General features: G+C 43.4%; 1 protein-coding gene across 2 annotated transcripts in view; it reads left to right on the top strand.

Moving 5' to 3' along the window:
* MBD5 (methyl-CpG binding domain protein 5) overlaps nt 1-24370 on the top strand; it is a 49042-nt gene that overhangs the window by 11925 nt on the left and 12747 nt on the right. The window contains exons 2-9 of one of the 2 annotated variants that reach the window (XM_073647221.1): nt 5486-5561; nt 7724-8312; nt 11817-11919; nt 12043-12223; nt 13696-15741; nt 17323-17646; nt 18025-18209; nt 18500-19660. In XM_073647221.1, the coding sequence (XP_073503322.1) occupies nt 8200-8312; nt 11817-11919; nt 12043-12223; nt 13696-15741; nt 17323-17646; nt 18025-18209; nt 18500-19660 (4113 nt within the window). In that variant the 5' untranslated portion in view covers nt 5486-5561; nt 7724-8199. The remainder of the gene's footprint in view (nt 1-5485; nt 5562-7723; nt 8313-11816; nt 11920-12042; nt 12224-13695; nt 15742-17322; nt 17647-18024; nt 18210-18499; nt 19661-24370) is intronic. The other variant, XM_073647222.1, reaches the window with a different exon arrangement.

Below are 24370 nucleotides of genomic sequence, written 5' to 3'. Positions count from 1 at the left end.
GCGCGTGCATCACATGGGGGGGCGCCGAAGGCCGACGCGCGTGCATCACATGGGGGGGGCGCCGAAGGCCGACGCGCGTGCATCACATGGGGGGGGCGCCGAAGGCCGACGCGCGTACATCACATGGGGGGGGCGCCGAAGGCCGACGCGCGTACATCACATGGGGGGGGGGGCGCCGAAGGCCGACGCGCGTATATCACATGGGGGGGGGGGCGCCGAAGGCCGACGCGCGTATATCACATGGGGGGGGGGCGCCGAAGGCCGACGCGCGTATATCACATGGGGGGGGGCACCGAAGGCCGACGCGCGTACATCACATGGGGGGGGCGCCGAAGGCCGACGCGCGTACATCACATGGGGGGGGCCCTGAAGGCCGATGCGCGTGCATCACATGGGGGGGGGGGCCCTGAAGGCCGATGCGCGTACATCACATGGGGGGCGCTGTAACTACTGCATACATGCTGTAAAAGACTCTTATCTTGGGACTTGCCCAGTTCCTGGAGATGGGAGAAGATGAAAGACTGTAGCACGTCAAGCGCTGGGAACACAAAGGAGGCAGGGACAGAAAAGCAGAACGCTCACAAAGCAAACTTCCTGATGCTGCTACTGTCCAGCCTCAGACTTAGAAACAGCCCTGTGTGTGCACATGCACGCAGATTCATCTATGCTGAAGATTTAAAGGTTTGGGTGCTAAAAATGGGGCCGGCGGCTCACTTTGTACTTCAGGGCTGCAGCCCACCAGGAATCTTCCCTGTTGGGCAGATGGCCAATCCGTTCCTGTGTTAACGCCTCACAGTGCTGGCAGTTTTTACAGTGGATAACAAGTTCAGGAGGGGGGTGCTCATAAGTGGCAGAAAAAAGCAGAATTCTCTAATAACATATATTAAAAAATTTCTTATATATACACCTGTATAATGTGCTTCCCCGTTCCAGTACAGGCTCTCCGACCATCTGGGAGATGGGTTTTTGTTTATAAACGGCTACCACATGCTGCCAATCAGTGGCCTCCGTGGTCACATGCCACACTTTACTAGCACCCACTGATTGGCAGTGTGTACCGGCTAATTGTAAGTGGAGGCCTGCAGGACCTACAAGTTGGATCTGCAGGAGATGGTGGAGGCGAGAACTATTATTTTAGGAGCTGGATATTAACCCCCTTTGATCCATTTTTGGGTTTTTATCAATGCGTGAGACTCGCATCTTTTTTTATGCAAGGGTTTGCTAGGTATCTTCCCTAGCTGTATGCAATTCTGAATTTACAAGAAATAAGCTCAGATCTATAACCCGGTGCACTCGGAAGACAATGAAATCTGCATTTGATTAGAGCAGCAGAAGGCACATTGTCGGCTGTGTTTCGGAGGTGGCAGAGCAGATATTGTAGTTCAGGGGTTGCCATGGTAAGATTACGGCTTTCTTATTACTATTGCGGTGCACATTAGGCATAGAAAAAAATGCAGTATTTATTGATGCACAAAATATGACTGGCCCAGATCCTTCCATCTCCGGCTAGAAATCCTTGTGTTTTCCCCCCAGAACACGTCCTCATAATGTATAGCGATGCATAATGTGTGCCTGGTCAGCACTGCTCATCGTGCCTGCTGAGAAAAGACCAAACTATTGCAATCTTCTCGGTTTTGTTTCATACATGGTGCTGAGTGTATGTGTAAACATACTAGGCTGTTTCAATACAAATAGTATTTTATCAGCAGGAGATTATCACTGCAGAACTAGGTGTCTGGTGCCTCCTGGTCCAACCCGTCCCCAACACTTATTAGTAGCTTTCTGTGAATATACAGCTGCCAATCAGTGATGTGGACGGGGTTATACAGGGCTCCGCATTCTGAGCTCTGCTAGATCTGCAGCTGAGAAAACTGAAGTGTGATTCTATCACAACTGCTGCACCCAGTAAACTAAGTGACACCACTAGAATCAAGGTCTCTGTCCCTACATCATGCTGCTGTCGGATTACATAACAGAAAAAACACCAAAAAAACTCTACACGCCTCAGACTGGCACCGCTCCTACACTACTTGTTATTATGTAATGGTCCCTGCTGCCGCCATCATCTTTGTACTCCCATTAGATCATTAATTTCCCTATTTGCTTATTTTTTTGTATTTTAATTTTGCTTAAGTATTTGAACTTGTTATTAATATTGTTGTATTGCAGTGTGTGTCTGTATATATATATATATATATATATATATATAAGTATGTACAGTACAGACCAAAAGTTTGGACACACCTTCTCATTTAAAGATTTTTCTGTATTTTCAGGACTATGAAAATTGTACATTCACACTGAAGGCATCAAAACTATGATTTAACACATGTGGAATTATATACTTAACAAAAAAGTGTGAAACAACTGAAAATATGTCTTATATTCTAGGTTCTTCAAAGTAGCCACCTTTTGCTTTGATGACTGCTTTGCACACTCTTGGCATTCTTTTGATGAGCTTCAAGAGGTAGTCACCGGAAATGGTCCTCCAACAATCTTGAAGGAGTTCCCAGAGATGCTTAGCACTTGTTGGCCCTTTTGCCTTCACTCTGCGGTCCAGCTCACCCCAAACCATCTCGATTGGGTTCAGGTCTGGTGACTGTGGAGGCCAGGTCATCTGGCGTAGCACCCCATCACTCTCTTTCTTGGTCTAATAGCCCTTACACAGCCTGGAGGTGTGTTTGGGGTCAGTGTCCTGTTGAAAAATAAATGATGGTCCAACTAAACGCAAACCGGATGGAATAGCATGCCGCTGCAAGATGCTGTGGTAGCCATGCTGGTTCAGTATGCCTTCAATTTTGAATAAATCCCCAACAGTGTCACCAGCAAAGCACCCCCCACACCATCACACCTCCTCCTCCATGCTTCACGGTGGGAACCAGGCATGTAGAGTCCATCCGTTCACCTTTTCTGCGTCGCACAAAGACACGGTGGTTGGAACCAAAGATCTCAAATTTGGACTCATCAGACCAAAGCACAGATTTCCACTGGTCTAATGTCCATTCCTTGTGTTCTTTACTCCAAACAAGTCTCTTCTGCTTGTTGCCTGTCCTTAGCAGTGGTTTCGTAGCAGCTATTTTAGCATGAAGGCCTGCTGCACAAAGTCTCCTCTTAACAGTTGTTGTAGAGATGTGTCTGCTGCTAGAACTCTGTGTGGCATTGACCTGGTCTCTAATCTGAGCTGCTGTTAACCTGCGATTTCTGAGGCTGGTGGCTCGGATAAACTTATCCTCAGAAGCAGAGGTGACTCTTGGTCTTCCTTTCCTGGGGTGGTCCTCATGGGAGCCAGTTTCTTTGTAGCGCTTGATGGTTTTTGCAACTGCACTTGGGGACACTTTCAAAGTTTTCCCAATTTTTCGCACTGACTGACCTTCATTTCTTAAAGTAATGATGGCCACTTGTTTTTCTTTACTTAGCTGATTTTTTCTTGCCATAATACAAATTCTAACAGTCTATTCAGTATCAGCTGTGTATCTACCGGACTTCTGCACAACACAACTGATGGTCCCAACCCCATTTATAAGGCAAGAAATGCCACTTATTAAACCTGACAGGGCACACCTGTGAAGAGAAAACCATTTCCGGTGACTACCTCTTGAAGCTCATCAAGAGAATGCCAAGAGTGTGCAAAGCAGTCATCAAAGCAAAAGGTGGCTACAGTGAAGAACCTAGAATATAAGACATATTTTCAGTTGTTTCACACTTTTTTGTTAAGTATATAATTCCACATGTGTTAATTCATAGTTTTGATGCCTTCAATGAGAATGCACAATTTGAAAATACAGAAAAATCTTTTTAAATGAGAAGGTGTGTCCAAACTTTTGTCTGTACTGTATATGTCTATAATATACTTACCTTGTAATGTCCTCACATCCTGTTCCGTCCAGATCCCAGAATTCCAAGCGGCGGAACTTTGTCGACCGCCATATTGGGACACCCAAGTGATGGGTGCCTCAATATGGAAGCCGCTGGTGGTACCAGCCTCTTGCGCGGTACCACCAGCGGAACACCGTCGCGAACACGCCGCCATCTTTGTACAGGAGGAGCGCATGCACAGTTTTAATGTGACCGCCGCTATCTGCCTGCACAAAGATGGCGGCGGTCTGATTTAGTGCGTGGGGAGACATCTCAAACGAGAAGTCACATGAGAGGAGAAGACAGCAGACAAGGGGGATAGCACATGGGGTAGACAGGTCAAAGAAGAGAACAGACGGGATACGTCAGCACATGGGTGAAAGAGAGAGTGGATAGGTGGGTGAGCACATGGGGGGGGGGGGGGGGGGAGATTCTCAACGCTACAAAGCCTGCCCCCATGGTGACAGTACCACCCTCCCTATATATATATATATATATATATATAATTATACACAGACAGAGATATAGTGTGTGCAGTATGGTGCCAGTATGACTGTATGCAGCATAGTACCAGTAATTAAACAATCGCAAGTTAAATTCCCGAAATGAACAATAAGTGAAACAAATATATCTGATGGTTTTTTTTTTTTTTTTTTTAAAGTTTAACTTGTTTCCCTTTTTTTTTCTTTTTCAAACCCCAAAATTAGAAAATAAAGACATTTAGTATCGCTGCATCCATAAGTCTGATCTATCAAAATATAAAATCCATTAACCAGTACTGTAAACGCCGTAAAGAAAATAAATAATCTAAATGTCAAAATTGGTGGGGGGTTTTTTATTCATCAATGACATGGAGTAAAAACTCAGTCTAAAAGTTGTAGGTTCCCGAAAATGGCACCAGTAAAATAAAAAAAAACATTTGGGTGTGAGAAAATGGCGACACAAACCAAATAGTTTTAAAATTTTAGAATAATTGTTAAAAACCACTAAAAAAAAAACTTTACAGGTTTAACATCTCTGTAATCGTTCTGACCTGGAGTCACATCACCAGGTCTTCTGTACTGCACGACGGTTGGGGCTATAGGGCCTGTCGCATAATAGTTTTGATGATTTGGTGGGGTTTTTTTTTTTTAATACTATGTTTTCTCTGTTTATAATGTCATTATTTTTTTTTTTTACTTAATTCATGTATATTTTCATTGTATAATCACCATAGAAATGAAACCCAAAAACTACAGCAGATGTGTGTTTTGTTTCTTGTATTTCATCCCGTTTGGATTTTTTTTTTCTGAGTATTGTATGATAAAATGAAGGCTGTCATGCAGTACTTCATCTCGTCCCTCATAAAAAAAAAAAGAAACCCTCTTATCGTTATGTGAATGGGGGAAAAAAAATAGGGTCTTGGGAGAAGGGGAGGAAAAAAAACAAATTCACCTGGTCATGAAGGGGTCAAAAGAATCGATGGGAAAAATATTAGAATGTTCTGATTGTCAGATTGGAAGGGATAATAACACTTAGTGCAGCCCCCCAAGTCTAGGGAACATGGCAGTAATGTTGTTGCGGAAGGAAAGGGGTTACGTTTGTTATCCTACGGTCAATAATGCATTAATACAGGTCTTCTGTTTTTCAGAATTTCTTCGAGACTTGTGACTTTGATTTCTTGGAGGCTAATGAAGGTTTTAAGGTTTCGGTTTTGGAGGATACAGGTGGGTTTTGATATCTTTGAGTACAGATTCTATGTGGACTGTGGGTTTTGGAGATTACATACAGCTCCCATGCACGCCTATGTGTCTCCATGGTTACACGGGTCTCATGGCTTTTTTTTGGCAGAGCTGTCAGGTGATTGACTGCAGTGGTCACGTTTCATGTTGGCTGGAAAAAGTCTTCTGCCTTATGCGGAACGTGCCTTTTCCCGCCTGCTGATTGGCTGCAGGAGTAACTGGAGGCCAAGAGACCGGTGGGGAACACTGGGGGGCAACATAAAGAAAGGACACCTGCCCAGTAGGGGTATAGAAATTACCGTATTTTTCTGACCATAAGACGCATCCCCAAATCCTGAGACTCCGGACTATTCCTTTTCTCGGGGGTCTCGTGTTCCGTCCCCCATCTTATGAAATGTGATGGCCGCACATGTTTCTCTTTCACCGTTGTCTCGCATCCCAGGGGTCCGCCGTGGTCCCTCTTTCTGTGTTTTTTGCACAGTGTGACTGCAGACGTGGACTCCGCAGACATCGCACCGTGACCCCTCCGCGCCTCCCGTCTTTACTACCGTCACAAGCTCTTATTTATGTGACCTATTTTTCCCCCAGCATAATTTCTATAGCAATAAGCGGGATATTTATAGCCGGCTGTGAATGAAATGGACGGAGTTTTAACCATTTCCCACTTTTGCGCACGCTGTATAATTTTACACAATGAAATGATGCGGACGTGAACTTGTTGTCAGGGAGATGTCACATTATTGCAGATTTTAAGCTTATTCCTATTCTTTCTACATACATTAGAGGTTGCCCACCTTTGGGGAGCTATTTTTTTTTTTTTTTTCATAAATGGTCGTATTTGGGGCTCTAAAATCATTTTTGCATTTCGATTTCATTATTAAAAAAAAAACTTTGCAGCGTTTGGCTTTTACAAGCTCTTTGTTATCCTACACATTCAATTTTGATGCGGTATGTGGTCCTAAATCAGCTGAGAGGAGCTCAAAGTCAGACGTTAGAATGAGCTCACTGGCTGATTCTCAGTTAGCCCATTCCCGAAGTTAAATTTTGCAACTTTTTAAGGTGATTTACTACAGAATTCTGGCGAAAACAATGTAATGCATCGTGCCAGAACTGTGTGAGGGCTTTTTTTTTATTATTGCGGGACAAGCTGCAGTTTTTACTGGTACTCTTTTTTTTTTTTTTTTTTTTTTTTTTTTTTTTTTTTTTTTTGGTACATACTTTCTTTAATCCCCTTTTTTATATTTTTTTTTATAGCTGGTGGGATGAGCAAAAAAAGTTTGCATCCCCTCTTGTATTTCTTTCTGTAAAGGATAAATAGATAGATTTTATAACACAGGTCGATACAATTACAATGAGATTTTATCTAATAAAGAAATATAATAAAAAAAAAATGAAATAATAATTTTGTGTGTATAATATATATATATAATTTATTAAATAATTCTAATACTTTTTTTTTTTTTTTTCTAGTTTTGCAAATCTATTTTTTTCTTTTTTTGCATTATATTTTGAGAGCAATTACACTTTTTTCATTTTCCTTAGTACAGAGCTCTCTGGAGTGGTTTTTGTTTTGTTTTTTGATTTACGAGTTGTAGTTTTCATTGCTCCCATTCTTGGATACATGTTTATTTTTCATAATTTTTATTTAACTTTACATGTGGTGAGATGAACAAAATTATCAATTGTCAGTGGGTGTTTTTTTTTTTTTTTTTTTTTTTTTTTTTTTTTTTTTGCAGGATAAATAATGATATTTCTATTGTATCGGTTGCTGTGGATTCGGTGATACCAGACGTCTTTTTGAGGCTTTTTTTTTTTTTTTTAAAGACAGATGATGAGTGTTACAAACTCCTTCCTCAATCTCGCTGACAGATTCTCAGTTAAATCTTTCTGCAGCCAAGAGTTTTGAGACTAAAATAATTTTTGGTTTTCACAAAGTTTTGGTGCTTTGTTGTTTTTAGGCCAGAGAAAATAACTGTACCACCCATCCTCTCCAGACCGATCCCCGCACTTCCTGCAGAGTTATTTTCTCTGATGGAGGAGCACCTTGAGACTTTTTTGTTTTTTTGGAAGAATGATTGTCCAGATCCCGAGTTCATGCCCAGCTTTCTGCTGTCGGTACTAATTTTTTTCTCCTTTTCCATTTGCAGGATTAAAGCGCTAAGTTTGTGACATCATGAAGTCCCCTGGGAAGAATTGCAATATTTTGGCAACCGGATGGAAAATAAAGAAAAAGGAGAGAAGATGCGAGCTATAAGTGGCTGAATCTATCAGACGTCTCTATCATCCCGGTGCGCTCGGCTGGACCAGGATGAAATGTTCCTTACACCTGAGTATCTGTTATCCTATCGGCTCCAGCGCATGGATGGACTGTACCGTTTCATAGCGCGGAGAAACTATCACCTTCTCCGAGGTTTCTGCTCCTGCAGCGATGTGGGATATCTTACAGAAATGGCTTACGGGAGCAACGTCCGATTTTTCTAACTTGCCCTGAACCTTACGGGAACCAAATGCACTTTGTGCGGTTTACACAGCTGTGCAGGATCGGCCCCCTCGGCGTCATGAGTACACACGGCGTATTGCAGTCCTCTTTCCATTGATACTTTTGCTGAATCACTGTAAGAAAATGAATGGTGGAAAGGTATGTGATGGAGGAGACCACGACAGCGCCCCCCTGTCAGTGCAGGTTCCTGTGGGCTGGCTACGACGAGTGGACCAAAGTGGAGTTCTCTACATTAGGTGAGCGTCCCGACATAAGGAAATAACTGCTAGATCAATGGCTATCCAATCCCACTGGAATGCCCCTTTAAATGACACATTGACTAAAATTACGCTGTCTTTGTTTATAAGCTCCTAGTCCTAATTTTTTACCTAATTTTGTCGGCACGTGACTGCAGCTGTGTGTGAAGGGGGCTGGCTGACCACTCATAGCCCCCTTCATGCACAGCACTGGTCACATGCTGATATACGAAGTGCTGCCTTATATCGGGCACAGGTTGTAAGATGACCTGCAGGGGCCCAGGACCTGCATAATGTAAGATTGTGACACCTTTCACACATAAAATTATGTAACTAGCCAATATAATTAATTTTTTTTTTTAGCATATTTTAAAGTGGAATTTTTCACCAGATTTCATAATAGTCTACATACATTATTAAATAGACCTGATGAGGCTGGTGAACTGTGAAAATCCATGTCGAAATGTCTGTGAGGAGTCCAGCTAGAGCACAGGAAAAACATTATATGGGATTATACTGCTAATTTAGCATAGGTTTTCAAAGTAAGTACAGCAGCCACATCTGGTCTACTAGATTCTATTAATGTATGCAGAAATTCAGTGGGCAAATCCTTACGGAACTAGGCCTTCATTCAGAGAAAACATACATTGAAAACACATCTGGAGATCATGCATCTGTGCTGACTAGTCCCTGGGGGCTTGTTCTGGGGGCTGTGTTTGACTGACAGGTCTCTCCCTGTGCATGAACATAGGGGACCTGCCTTGCACTACACATCCCCTTTAACAATATAATGTATAATTAACTTAGCGAAGAGTAAACTTCTAATGCATAAAGTAGAAGTCCAGATATTATGCAGACTGGTGGTCCTGACACCCTCCCTATGAGGGGTGCGGAGAGACTGCGTGGGGCGACCTAAAGGGTGATGTATACCTGAATGTGCAGTGTTTCTGCTATGGAGGATAGGTCAGGAGGATGATAGCATTTTCATTACAATTTTCTGTGCTATTTACTGTATTATCTCCTGTCCACTTTAGGGGTCAATATACACAACGCTTTTTTTTTTTTTAAATTTTATGCATATAAATTCAATATATAAATATCTATTATCGTGGATTTCAATGAGTTTTCTTGTCGACTATGTGTTGTTTTTTCGATGGTCCTTCCTGTGAGAGATAGATAAGTCTCTCTATCTATCTATATATAGTACAGACCAAAAGTTTGGACACACCTTCTCATTTAAAGATTTTTCTGTATTTTCAGGACTATGAAAATTGTACATTCACGCTGAAGGCATCAAAACTATGAATTAACACATGTGGAATTATATACTTAACAAAAAAGTGTGAAACAACTGAAAATATGTCTTATAGTCTAGGTTCTTCAAAGTAGCCACCTTTTGCTTTGATGACTGCTTTGCACACTCTTGGCATTCTCTTGATGAGCTTCAAGAGGTAATCACCGGAAATGGTCTTCCAACAATCTTGAAGGAGTTCCCAGAGATGCTTAGCACTTGTTGGCCCTTTAGCCTTCACTCTGCGGTCCAGCTCACCCCAAACCATCTCGATTGGGTTCAGGTCTGGTGACTGTGGAGGCCAGGTCATCTGGCGTAGCACCCCATCACTCTCCTTCTTGGTCAAATAGCCCTTACACAGCCTGGAGATGTGTTTGGGGTCATTGTCCTGTTGAAAAATAAATGATGGTCCAACTAAACGCAAACCGGATGGAATAGCATGCCGCTGCAAGATGCTGTGGTAGCCATGCTGGTTCACTATGCCTTCTATTTTGAATAAATCCCCAACAGTGTCACCAGCAAAGCACCCCCACACCATCACACCTCCTCCTCCATGCTTCACGGTGGGAACCAGGCATGTAGAGTCCATCCGTTCACCTTTTCTGCGTCGCACAAAGACACGGTGGTTGGAACCAAAGATCTCAAATTTGGACTCATCAGACCAAAGCACAGATTTCCACTGGTCTAATGTCCATTCCTTGTGTTCTTTAGCCCAAACAAGTCTCTTCTGCTTGTTGCCTGTCCTTAGCAGTGGTTTCCTAGCAGCTATTTTAGCATGAAGGCCTGCTGCACAAAGTCTCCTCTTAACAGTTGTTGAAGAGATGTGTCTGCTGCTAGAACTCTGTGTGGCATTGACCTGGTCTCTAATCTGAGCTGCTGTTAACCTGCGATTTCTGAGGTTGGTGACTCGGATAAACTTATCCTCAGAAGCAGAGGTGACTCTTGGTCTTCCTTTCCTGGGGCTGTCCTCATGTGAGCCAGTTTCTTTGCAGCGCTTGATGGTTTTTGCAACTGCACTTGGGGACACTTTCAAAGTTTTCCCAATTTTTTGGACTGACTGGCCTTCATTTCTTATAATGATGGCCACTCGTTTTTCTTTACTTAGCTGCTTTTTTCTTTCCATAATACAAATTCTAACAGTCTATTCAGTAGGACTATCAGCTGTGTATCCACCTGACTTCTGCACAACACAACTGATGGTTCCAACCCCATTTATAAGGCAAGAAATGCCACTTATTGAACCTGACAGGGCACACCTGTGAAGTGAAGACCATTTCCGGTGACTACCTCTTGAAGCTCATCAAGAGAATGCCAAGAGTGTGCAAAGCAGTCATCAAAGCAAAAGGTGGCTACTGTGAAGAACCTAGACTATAAGACATATTTTCAGTTGTTTCACACTTTTTTGTTAAGTATATAATTCCACATGTGTTAATTCATAGTTTTGATGCCTTCAGTGTGAATGTACAATTTTCATAGTCATGAAAATACAGAAAAATCTTAAAATGAGAAGGTGTGTCCAAACTTTTGGTCTGTACTGTACCTATATATATATATATTAGTGTGTGTGTGTGTGTATATATATATATATATATATATATATATATATATATATATATATATATATATATATATATATATATATATATATATATATATATATATATATATAATGTGTATGTATGTTTTATTAGATTTTTTTGACTTATTTGTTGGGGCTGTAGAAATGCATGTAAAACCCACCGGCAGAATGCAAAAGACACTTGTACATGGACAATGAGCTCCCCATTGAAGTCTATGGGGGGGGAAAGGTATGAAGAACGCAGAAACCATTGACGTGCAGCAGATGGTACAATCTACACCTTGTGTCTATTCACTTCTGGGTGAAAAAACACATTTTGTAGACATATTTGCAAACTCACTGACAGTTATTCTGCTTTTTACTCCCATGCATTGAGCCTAAACGAGTCGTCAAGGTCGGAAAACGTTTCCTGTTGGACGTCTGAGATGGGATGATGCCTGCTTATGGGTTGAATCAGTTTGGGTCTTTGCAGAAGGAAGCCCTGTCATTAGCTTATTTTCAGGGGGTGCCTTTTAACCAAAAACTGATTGTTTATAGCAGGCGGCACTCGCACTTGACCGGCCCTGGTGCGTTGGATTTGATTGGGTACTTGGAGCGATTGTACAAATCCGCTATTTCTCCTTCTCGTCTTCAGCCCCAGCGGATCCCATCTGTCATGTTTGGACCAGGTTAAATCTTACCTTCTCACGGATGGAACTTGCAAGTGCGGTCTGGAGTGTCCTCTTATCCTGCCCAAGGTACTGCCAATCATTACTTCACTCTGTACTCGCATTTATTCGGTCTAAGCACCTTTTTGTTTTTCAGTTTTTGCTGTTTATTTATTTATTTTTTGGGGGAATTGTGCAATTTATTTGATTTAGGTGTTTAACTTTGACCCCGGAGCCGCTGTAAAGCAAAGAACTGCAGAGGACGTCAAAGCGGACGAGGACGTGACCAAGCTGTGCATCCACAAGCGCAAGATCATCGCTGTGGCCACGCTGCACCGGAGCATGGAGGCCCCACACCCTTCGCTGGTGTTAACGAGTCCTGGGGGAGGAACGAGTAAGTGTTCACTTGATCTTATTGATTTGTGCCAATTTTATGGGACGGCTCAGCAACATTTTGCATTATGTAATTCATCCTAATTATGCCTGCTATGGTGCTTAAGTTTATTAAAATACATACCGATTGCCGCTTTCCCCACTTTCCAGTGCCGCCCCGATCCTCTTCTGGATCACGTGACCCCCAGTCTGACCCGCTGGCTCACAGAGCGACTGTGCCGGATACTCCGCATAGCCGACGTCTTGTGAGCCCAACAAGGAGAGCGGTCATGTGGTCCAGGAGAATGGGGCAGCGCTGGAAACGGGACAAGTCGACGATCAGTAAGTATTTTAATACACTTACATACATAATTTGGGGGGGTTACAGAATAAGTATATTGCTGAGACTTTTCACGTACTGGTTTTTTTTGTTTGTTTTTTTATTAGATTAAGAAAAAACTATTAAAAAAAAAAAAAAAAAAAACGCTTTCTACAATATCTAAACTTATAATTTGGAGATGTAGACTAAATTTCACAAATTATTTTTCCATTGTTAGAGCTATATGGCCGTAGGGGCTTGTACCCCTTTTTCTTCACTGGGTGCAAGACCAAATGGAGCCGGCTGCTCACTGACTTTCCGCAGCCTTTGTATCGTCAGTGTCACAGACGGAAAGGGTTACTCCCAGCTTCATAAATGGGTATTAGTGCTTATAAATACAAGAATTTCTTTCTATTTACTGCTTACTAAAATTTTAAGTCATTCTTCTTTTTTCTTTTATTTACAGCTCGTTGCCTTGGAGACAGACCACAGCTACTAGACAGCAAAACACGCTCAGTGCTTACCAGCTCTTTTCTGTTGACCTTGTAAGCACTGTTTTGGAGTCAGCCGGGAACACTTGGAGGGCGCTGTTAAAGCCTAAGCCCACAGCAAGACAGCAGCAGTGGTGGTCGGTCTCCTAGGCAATGGGCTGTTAATAAGAATGGGTGAAAATCTTTATATAGTAAATTGCAAAAGCGTTTGTGAAAACAAGCACTATCTGACAATATTCATCTATGGAGATTGGAATAACCCTTCACATTGGAGTGGCAGAGCTCAGTACGGGCGCCACAAGTCCCCATTTTCGGTGATCGGGAGGGTCCCAGCTGTGGCATCCAAACCAATATAACTTCACCTGTCTAGTGTGGTCCCATCAATCAAAGGCCGAGAGGCAGGCGCAGAGGTAGGTCCGTACTTGCCCATCAGGTGCCTCAGCTCCAAGCATTTGGATATAAAGGACCCGGTCTGCAATTATTCATTAGTTAGTTTTGAAAAAAAATGTGGCAATGCAATTTTTTGTCTTTTGTACCTTTGCTAGGACGCATGACACCTTGTAATAAAGTGGTGATTGCACATTTATTGTCCAGGGGACAGGCGCAGATCGGCGAGCTGGCATTGCATGGATTGCTTTTCTTTGCATTATATACTTAACTTTTTTTTTTTCTTATTCTTCCCAGATTCGGCTCCTGTCGTGTCCTCTCGTGCAGCCACCCTGCGATCCATAAGAAATAAATCACTGGAGGGCGTCGTGAATTCTGTGCTGCCAGAATGTAAAAATCCATTTAAGCTGATGGTGAAAGACCACGTGGGCTGTCAGCCGCACGACCTCCATCCTGCATATCCATCACAAAGGTTAGGCATTAACGAGCATGGACAGAAATCGCCGTATCGTGGGGTCCACGGCAACATGACAAGTCCAGCCTCGTCCGGATCCCAGATTTACTGTGATGGATCTGCGTCTCCAAGGACCGACCCATTAGGAAGCCCTGATGCATTTACAAGGAACAATCCCAACTATCACGCTCACCCCAATTCCAGTCCCATTCACGTGAACAGGACTCCCATCTCTCCGCTATCCATCATGTTGCACGGGTCCCCGGTGCAGCAGTCATGTGCTATGGCCGGAAGGACAAATCTACCTTTGTCTCCGACGTTTGCCAGTCCAGTGTTAAAGAAAACCATTTGCAATTACCCACCCAACATGGATATGTCACGTGCAATGTTTCATCATAAACAAACACCGGGTCCTCCACCCCCTCTGCCGCCGCCACCACCACCTCCACCGCTTTGTGCTCTTCAGAAAAAGCCATTAACATCATCGGAGAAGGATCCACTCGGTATTCTTGACCCCATCCCCAGCAAACCAGTTCTACAAAACCCTGTAATGAACACTACCCAATTTCATCCAAACGTTCACTCTCAGGTACCAGTGATGAATGTAAACATGCCACCCGCCGTCGTCCCTTTGCCAAGTAATCTTCCATTGCCAACCGTCAAACCTGGTCACATGAATCATGGTAATCACATTCAGAGAGTCCAACACCCAGCGTCGACCTCCTTATCCCCTTCACCGGTCACCTCCCCGGTTCACGCGATGCCGCCTGGTATCGGAAGAATCGAGGCATCGCCCCAAAGATCACGTTCTTCTTCCACCTCGTCAGATCATGGAAATTTCATGATGCCGCCGCTCGGTACACAACCTACCTGCGGTGGCCTCAAACTCCCGCCACGTTCTCCAAGACCCAGCATGGGCTCTCCAAGACCATCCATGCCATCAAGCCCTTCGACGAAGCCTGACGGACATCACCAGTACAAAGAGATCCATAATCCATTGATACCTGGAATGAGCAATGTATTAAACCCCCCCAACAATACGGTTTTCCCCCCGTCTCCGGCTGGTAACGCTCCCGTTAAGGGTCAGACAGGATTGCTGGGGATGCCTTTAAATCAGATCTTGAACCAGCATAACGCTGCCTCTTTCCCAGCGAGCAGTTTACTTTCAGCAGCAGCCAAAGCACAGCTAGCAAATCAAAATAAACTTGCTGGTAATAATGGTAGTTCTGGATCTGCCGCCAGTTGTGGCAGCAGCGAAGGAAATGGCACTTTACCCACAATGTTCCCCCCGGCCTCCAATGTGCTACTACCACCACCGCAGGCCGAAGGGCAGAGCGGCCGGGCCGCCCTGAGAGATAAGCTGATGTCTCAGCAGAAGGACTTAAGAAAGAGAAAGCAGCCCGCGTCGACAGTCGTCAATCTCCTGAAGCCTCCACCTATGGATAATCCCAACCTACAAAAAGCGGGAAAACGAGGGCAAAACTCCTTCCCCGTGAATTCAATGTCTCAGCTGCTGCAAACCATGAGTTGTCAGAACTCGCACATGAACAGCAATAGCGCCATTCCCGAGCAGAACATGAGCTTGCCGTGTCCCGCCAACCAGCTGGGTTACAACGACAATGGCCTGAGCTCTGCTAATCTCCATAATTCGCTGCCACTGAACATGCCAATTAGAGGGGAGGGCCTCGTCCCCTGCCAAAATCCAAACACTAACTTTGTTCATGGCAACAATCCCGTTCCTAACGCTCATCTCGCCGGACTCATCAACCAGATGCAAAGCGGTTACGGGATGTTACCCCACCCGGGGAACCCATTACATCTCAACCCATCCCAGCCAAGAATGCAGATGTCGTCCTCCATACCAATGATCCCCAACAGCTCGGATGCAGGTACCTGAGATTTCGTGCTTTTTTTTTTTTTTTTAAGGGGTGGGTGGGAGAGTTTGCAAGAATTTGACCTTAAGTGACTATTTTTTATTAATGAAACATTTATATTTATCGTTTTCTCCATATTTTTTTATTTTTCTTGCATAAACTTTTAGAATGTCCAACATTTTTGGGGGATTTTGTTTGATGCCGCCTCCAGGTTGTCAAAATAATTTTTTATCTTCTAGATTAAATCACAGAACCCTACCTAAATGTCTTTATTGATTAAAAATAATATTACAGGTTATGGGTGCAAGATTTTGTGATGGGACGTTGATCCGAGTAACCAGTCTGATTGCCCTATGTGGAGTCGGGAAGGAATAAGACAGATGTTAATCTCCCCTGATACGTGGCAATTGGCTTCTGCCTCATGGGGGGGGGGGGGGGTTTGGCTTCTTCAACATGTTAGTTTATAGCTTTAACTCGATGGATTTGTCTTTTTTCACCCTTAAAGGGGATGTCCAAATGTAGGAATTTTTGGTCTTCGGATGCAGTTTGGTTTTAAAACAACAAAACTCATTTAACTCACTGTCCCCTAGTCCACCGCGGAGTCTCCACCAATGTCCATCGCGTCTGGCATTGGCTGCCGTGACATTGTCAGTGAGCTCAGCTGCTCCACCACTGTAGACGGAGCACCCCCTTCAGAGCCGCCGAGCTCACTGATATGGATGGATTGATTGGATGGATCTCAAGCTGCACACAGGGACCAAGATTTCCCTAAAGGAGAACAACCCCTTTTTTAAAAAAAAAAAATTATAATTAAATTGTGGATCAGTAATGAAAACAAAACTCCTTGATATTTATAGGATTAAAGGGATTGTGTCATCAGAAAATGAAATCAGGCTTTTATGTTAAATGTGTTTTTGATGGACTCATAAAATGCTCATTTTAGTATCAGGATTATGCAGCCATTCTGTCATGGATTTTCAAAGTAAAAACACCAGCCTCATCCGGTCAAAGCTATATTGTCCTTCTTTCTTTATTAATCTTCGTGTGTATTGCGAAATCTGCTGACAGATCCACTTTAAGTCGAGAAGACTGGCTAATAACATTACACTTGTCCCGCAAAACACAAGCCCTCACATGGCCTTATTGACAGAAAAATAAAACAGTTATGACTCTGGGAAGAAGGGGAGCAAAAAAACAAAAACGGAAAAACCCAATGTGGTGAAGGGGTTAAGGTTTTAATACTTTCCCTCCCCTCCACTGCTGTAGACCGTCACCATGTCCCTATGACCTATCCGAAGCTTGATATTTCCAGGACATCACTGGTCATGACCAAAACAAGCCATGAATCCTTATTATTGAGTTTTGACTCTTAAATGGATGCAGTATAAATGGGAAATGAATGCCGCCATGTCGGGGAGGTACAGACCACTGTCATCGATCTTTGATTGGCAGCAGATCCTTTGAGAGAGGTGCCGCTCTTTAGTAGAATTTGGACCGTGGCTCACACGGGGTTAAGAACGTGCTCCCTTGTTCATCATGTTACCTGCACGGTGTCTGGATTACTATTAATCGCATTTGCCTTTCTTCGTTCCTTAGGAGGTCCCTTACCACTGTCATCGGTAGCCATTGCCGGCACGGGTCAACCAGCCATTACCAAGACCACATCTGTCCTCCAAGATGGCGTCATAGTCACTACGGCATCTGGAACGCCAATGCAGAACCACCATCCCATGGGCAACAGCTTTCCATTTCCAGGACCAGAGCACACTAATAATCACTTTGCACAGAACACTAACAACAACCTTCCACGACCCATCAACCCCAACCTCCTAAATGCCCTGCCGATGGCGCTGCCCATGAATCAGCAGCATCTACTGAATCAGAATATCCTGCACATGCTGCAACCCCCTACGGGAGACGGTAAGACCCTGCCTCTAGCCAATCTCTTCATTTGCTCTTCTACCCCTTTTTTTTTTGGGGGGGGGGGGTGTATAAAGTTTAACGGATCTTTAGGATCCTAATTAAGTGACTCAGAAGGTGGTGACATCAAACCTGATGATCGTTCCCATTGAAAGGGCTAAGTAGATCTTTGACAAATGTAGGTCCGCACCTATTCTCCGGGAAGGTGGACCCCCCCCCCTACTCCTACTATATCAGCCTAAGACTGTCAGGGCATCATGGGAGTTGTAGTTTTACGACTGGAACAAATGCTGGAATCGATAAGTCTGGGGAGAGTTAGTCCAGTCTCTCGCACCCCTCAAGGTCTAATGCTCCTAAAATGTATTGCGTGTCTTACAGGAGACCTGACTCCCGTGAACAACACCCTGAATAACCATCAGCTGTCTCATCTTCAGTCCATACTAAACAACAATCAGCAACAGCAACTCCTACAAGGGTTCTCCAATCTACACGCTTTGAAAGGACATGTTCCCCGACCTCCGAACAATATAAACCCCATGGCCTGTTTGTTCCAAAACTTCCAGGTAATTACATTTGGGAAGCTTTAAACAATTCTTATGTGCTAAATCCCCCATATTAGGGAAAAGTTTTGTTCTTTTTTTTCTGTTTGTAGTCATTCTCTTCTGTACAGCCTCTAGGAGCTTTTCTTCATGTTATCACCCCTCTACCCTGTTAGTGTATGTGTCCTCTTTCCTGGTCCCTTTCTGATCCCCAAAGCGTTAGACCATTACTACTTTTGTTACAATCATCACTTTATTCACTTGCATTCATTTTTATTATTATTTTTTTTTTATTTTTTTTTTATTTCCAATAGGTGAGAATGCAAGAAAACAAAGAGGTAAATGCCCAGATGGGACTGTCTTCAATGCACGAAAACCCAACCTCTGCACTTCCTCCATTTCCAGAGAAATCCTGTACCATGCCGCATAGGACAGAGCCGTACATAAAAGATAAACGGGAGGGAGACAGCTCGGTGGACGCCATCTATAAAGCCGTCGTAGACGCGGCCAGTAAAGGAATGCAGGTGGTGATCACTACGGCAGTGTCCAGCACAACGCAGATGAGCCCCATCCCAGCACTAAGTGCCATGAGTGCCTTCACCGCATCCATCGGTGACCCGTTAAATCTCTCGAGTGCGGTGAGCGCTGTCATCCATGGAAGGAACATGGCAAACTCTGATCACGAGGTCAGGACAAGGAACTCTAGAGGTAACCGGATGAGGAAGAACTTGGATCACGCCAAACCTATGGCTGAAGGGGACGGGTTTGATTATTTAAAAGCGGGATGCAATACACCTAAAAGACAATGGAACGGGGGTCAGAGTCCTGGAGACGTGAACAGGTGGAAGTGTGAGGAGGTATTGGACCACAACGCACAGGTCCACGGCAATCCTTACCAAGCAAGATCTGGCAACATCTCTATATTGCACTCCTTCGAAGATGAGCAGTGCCAGATTTTGTTGCCCCCCAGACATTGTCCGAACAATAAAATGCTAGAGGATAACTTCAGGTTTAACCATTACAAAAGAACTATGATGAGTTTTAAAGAGCGGTTGGAAAGCACGGTGGAACGGTGCGCTCACATGAACGGGACCCGGGCCGCTCCGCACAGAGGGTACGGAGATCTGCTAAGCATCCCCAAACAAGAGATCAGCATGGAGGAACAATCTCCCAGCTCTTCCAACAGTTTGGAAAGTTCTTTAGCAAGAGACTATATCCATTACAATGGAGACTTCCATGCCAGGGGCATGAACGGTTGCGCCCCAAGTCCATCGGACACAAAGAGTATCAGTAGTGAGGACGATCTGAGGATACCTGACTCCCCGTCATCAAATGACTTAATGCCTTATAGGCCAAGGACGTTTAATATGGGAGACTTGGTCTGGGGACAGATTAAAGGACTGGCCGCGTGGCCTGGAAAATTAGTGAGGGACAACCTCCACAACTCTTATCAACAGAACTCTGAGGAGGGGAAGGTACACATCCATCTTTGTATTTTTAGGCTATATGATTTGTGTGAGCTGGATACTGGCGTGTGGTAAAAAGTGTGTTGTCTTCTCATATTCCCTTTATGCTGAAGGTGGTGAAAGCAGAAGGTAAAAATGTCTATTTTCAAGGTTTTTATTAGATCCATAGTGATCTACCGGATTGAAGGTGCCACAGTACTTTGGGGAATGCCACGTCTCTTCATTGTTTACCTGCCACGTCTTTTATGCATTTTTGTGCCTGATTTTGAAGTTTGTTTTGTCCCATTCAATTAAGTAAGACTGAACTGAAAAAAGCGGGCACAAGCACTGCCAAATCTACTCCGATGTGCAGGGTAAAAAGCAACGAAAACGGCGGCCGCCCCATCATCTAATATGTCTTACGTTTGAGTCTGAAAATCACAACAGCCCCTTACCGCTGCAAGTTTTCCGCTGATTTCACCTGCAAAACCATGATCGGCCACTTGGTATTGCAGATGAAACAGCTGTATTCTTGCAAGATTTAGTGATTGTGCAGGGAAACTGCAGCGCGACAAAACTGCTGCAGGTGTGAACGCAGACTAAAGATTGTCTGTCAACTTGGAAGTCGTAGTAAAACTTTTTAATAATGGAGGACTAAACAATTTCAGTCCTGTGTGACTCTGCTTGATGTCTCTAGTCCAAGTGTCACTCCTGCACAGATCAAAGCGTTATCTGATAGTTTTGCACCATAAACTCCAGTGAATGTTAGTTTGCTTTGCCTCAGTCCGGTGTAGGTATGATATCTAGTACATCCACTTGACTTCTGCAGCCAATTACAAGCCTCAAAAGTTGCTTTTCCTGCGTGTTAGCAACCACCATTGAAGCCAGTGATTGACTGCAGTGGTCACGGGGATGTACACGTGGTTCTTAGAGCTGGATAAGGACCACCGGAACCGGAGCAGCGGGGGATTTAACAGGTAAACTTTTTTGCAAAGGGTGAAATGCACAATAATTGTGATCTTTGCCTTGTTAAATGCGTCTTCTCATCAGACATTTATGGTATATACATCAGTTTATATTTTTGGAACTCCCGTTTAAGTAAACCGCGAATGTGCGGCCTCGTCCCCACCAGGGCTGTGGAGTCGGTAAGCCAAACCTGCGACTCCGACTCCTCAATTTCCCTTACACCGACTCTGACTCCGACTCCCACATATATTGCTTATATTTAAGTGAAAAATTTATTGTAGTACAATGTGAATATCAGACATTTTAATCATTTTTATGATACAATAATCAAGATATTTAGATAGAACATAATATATATTTATTGGAATACAACTTTAGAACACAACTGTAATAAATTGTAAATATGTAATACACTATGTAATATCGAAAAAAAAAGATATATATATATATATATATATATATATATATATATATATATATATATATATATATACACACACACAGTACAGACCAAAAGTTTGGACACACCTTCTCATTTAAAGATTTTTCTGTATTTTCATGACTATGAAAATTGTACATTCACACCGAAGGCATCAAAACTATGAATTAACACATGTGGAATTATATACTTAACAAAAAAGTGTGAAACAACTGAAAATATGTCTTATATTCTAGGTTCTTCAAAGTAGCCACCTTTTGCTTTGATGACTGCTTTGCACACTCTTGGCATTCTCTTGATGAGCTTCAAGAGGTAGTCACCGGAAATGGTCTTCCAACAATCTTGAAGGAGTTCCCATAGTTGCTTAGCACTTGTTGGCCCTTTTGCCTTCACTCTGCGGTCCAGCTCACCCCAAACCATCTCGATTGGGTTCAGGTCTGGTGACTGTGGAGGCCAGGTCATCTGGCGTAGGACCCCATCACTCTCCTTATTGGTCAAATAGCCCTTACACAGCCTGGAGGTGTGTTTGGGGTCATTGTTCTGTTGAAAATTAAATCATGGTCCAACTAAACGCAAACCGGATGGAATAGCATGCCGCTGCAAGATGCTGTGGTAGCCATGCTGGTTCACTATGCCTTCTATTTTGAATAAATCCCCAACAGTGTCACCAGCAAAGCCCCCCCACACCATCACACCTCCTCCTCCATGCTTCACGGTGGGAACCAGGCATGTAGAGTCCATCCGTTCACCTTTTCTGCGTCGCACAAAGACACGGTGGTGGGAACCAAAGATCTCAAATTTGGACTCATCAGACCAAAGCTCAGATTTCCACTGGTCTAATGTCCATTCCTTGTGTTCTTTAGCCCAAACAAGTCTCTTCTGTTTGTTGCCTGCCCTTAGCAGTGGTTTCCTAGCAGCTATTTTACCATGAAGGCCTGCTGCACAAAGTCTCCTCTTAATAGTTGTTGTAGAGATGTGTCTGCTGCTAGAACTCTGTGTGGCATTGACCTGGTCTCTAATCTGAGCTGCTGTTAACCTGCGATTTCTGAGGCTGGTGACTCGGATAAACTTATCCTCAGAAGCAGAGGTGACTCTTGGTCTTCCTTTCCTGGGGCGGTCCTCATGTGAGCCAGTTTCTTTGTAGCGCTTGATGGTTTTTGCAACTGCACTTGGGGACACTTTCAAAGTTTTCCCAATTTTTCACACTGACTGACCTTCATTTCTTAAAGTAATGATGGCCACTCGTTTTTCTTTACTTAGCTGCTTTTTTCTTGCCATAATACAAATTCTAACAGTCTATTCAGTAGGACTATCAGCTGTGTATCCACCTGACTTCTGCACAACACAACTGATGGTCCCAACCCCATTTATAAGGCAAGAAATGCCACTTATTAAACCTGACAGGGCACACCTGTGAAGTGAAAACCATTTCCGGTGACTACCTCTTGAAGCTCATCAAGAGAATGCCAAGAGTGTGCAAAGCAGTCATCAAAGCAAAAGGTGGCTACTTTGAAGAACCTAGAATATAAGACATATTTTCAGTTGTTTCACACTTTTTTGTTAAGTATATAATTCCACATGTGTTAATTCATAGTTTTGATGCCTTCAATGTGAATGTACAATTTTCAAAGTCATTGAAAATACAGAAAAATCTTTAAATGAGAAGGTGTGTCCAAACTTTTGGTCTGTACTGTATATATAGATCACTATGTAATAAACTATGTAAGTGGCAAAAAACTGTTTGCAACAAAAACATACTAAATAACATTTGTGCAGTCTATGAATTTGTTCTAAGAAATAGAATTTCCTCCATCAGATCCTCCTTCACAAATGACCTCAAATCTGACCTAATAATTTTAAGGCTAGAGAACAACCTCTCTACACTAACTTGGGTTGGAGGCAAAGCCGTAACCACATGGGCAACATCTCTAACAATTTCCGGATATAAAGGAATTGCCTCGTGCACAGTCAGTTTTGATGAACGGTTGAATTTTTCTATTTCTTTGAGAGCAAGTGAAACATTTTGCTGAAATATGGTCAATCTGCTTGCTATAGGAGACGGAGTGAAATCTTTTTCCTTGCGGCAACGCTTTGCCTGCTCCATGTCATCCAAATACTTGTCAAAGTCAAACTCCTCATCTGATGAGGATGAAGATATGGCAGCAGTAGCACTGTCAGGAGCCGAGTCCTCCTGCGCCTGGCAGTCCTCCTGTAGGCCACTCATCCTAACTGCTACCTCAGTCAGAGCTTCTTTTCCTTTAGTAAGCTGTTGATCATCAAGCAGTATACGATGACTCGGGTCCACATAAACAGCTGCCAGAAAAATGTTATTTTCCAATAGCTGTGTCTCTCTCCGTTTCATTGAAGCAAAAATGCCATCTGCGATTAAACCTCCTCTTTGGGACAGGCAAAATAGCAAGTTCTTCCACTCCCTTATGAAAATGCCTGGAGTTAAATCCTCAGCTTGTAATTTTTTAGTCTCGGTAAATGGGTGATTAAGCAATTCCTTCAATTCAGCCACCTGCGTCCATTGACCTTCATTTAGGGTTACCTGAGGGTTCGCCATATCTCTAAGAAACGGTTTTAGTTCAAGCAATCGCCTAATCATTAAATAAGTGCTGCCCCACCGAGTGGCTTGATCGACAATTGCCCCTTTCCCGGCACATCTCTTCAAGATGGAATAGGTGCGTGCCCCTGCCCCTCGCTGGCTACGGCCATGATTCACACACAGCGTTTTTGCGGATCCGTTTTTTGCAGTAAAATGCAGTGACTCTGGGCATCCCAGCAAAGTCAATGGGTTTCAAGATATGACATTCAAACACATCGTTTTGTGAGGATCCGTTTTTGGGCTCAAAAACGGATCCTCACAAAGAATGAGCATGTCAGTTTGTGCGGCGTTTTTCTAATCTGCTTTTGCTATTGAAAACATCTATGAGCTCAAAAACCTTTCAGGTGATGCAGTTTTTTAAAAAGCTGATCTGATTTTGCAGGTGAAAAATGTATCCTCAAAAAACGCAGCAAAAACGCTCTGTGTGAATGTTGCCTTAGATCAGGAATAGAACAGCCATTTATAGGACATTTCATAACTTTCCCAAATTCCTATGAAAAAATATTCAGCACATTCTGCATTGAACTACTGTACCCAATTTATTATATATTTTAGGAGTCTGAGTCGGTCCATTTTATACCGACTCCGACTCCACCAAAATGAGCTCCGACTCCATGACTCCGACTCCACAGCCCTGGTCCCCACAACTAAGAGTTGCAAGCTATGACTTTGAGAGCTGGGACCTGCGTCTATCAGACATTTATGAGATGTTCTGTGAGTTTGCCAT

This window comes from Phyllobates terribilis, unplaced genomic scaffold (genome assembly GCF_046119375.1).
Source record: "Phyllobates terribilis strain yellow unplaced genomic scaffold, ASM4611937v1 Scaffold_9__5_contigs__length_417890890, whole genome shotgun sequence".
Lineage (NCBI taxonomy): Eukaryota > Metazoa > Chordata > Amphibia > Anura > Dendrobatidae > Phyllobates > Phyllobates terribilis.
Note: the sequence above shows the minus strand (reverse complement) of the source record. Positions and strands in the feature narration are given on the sequence as shown.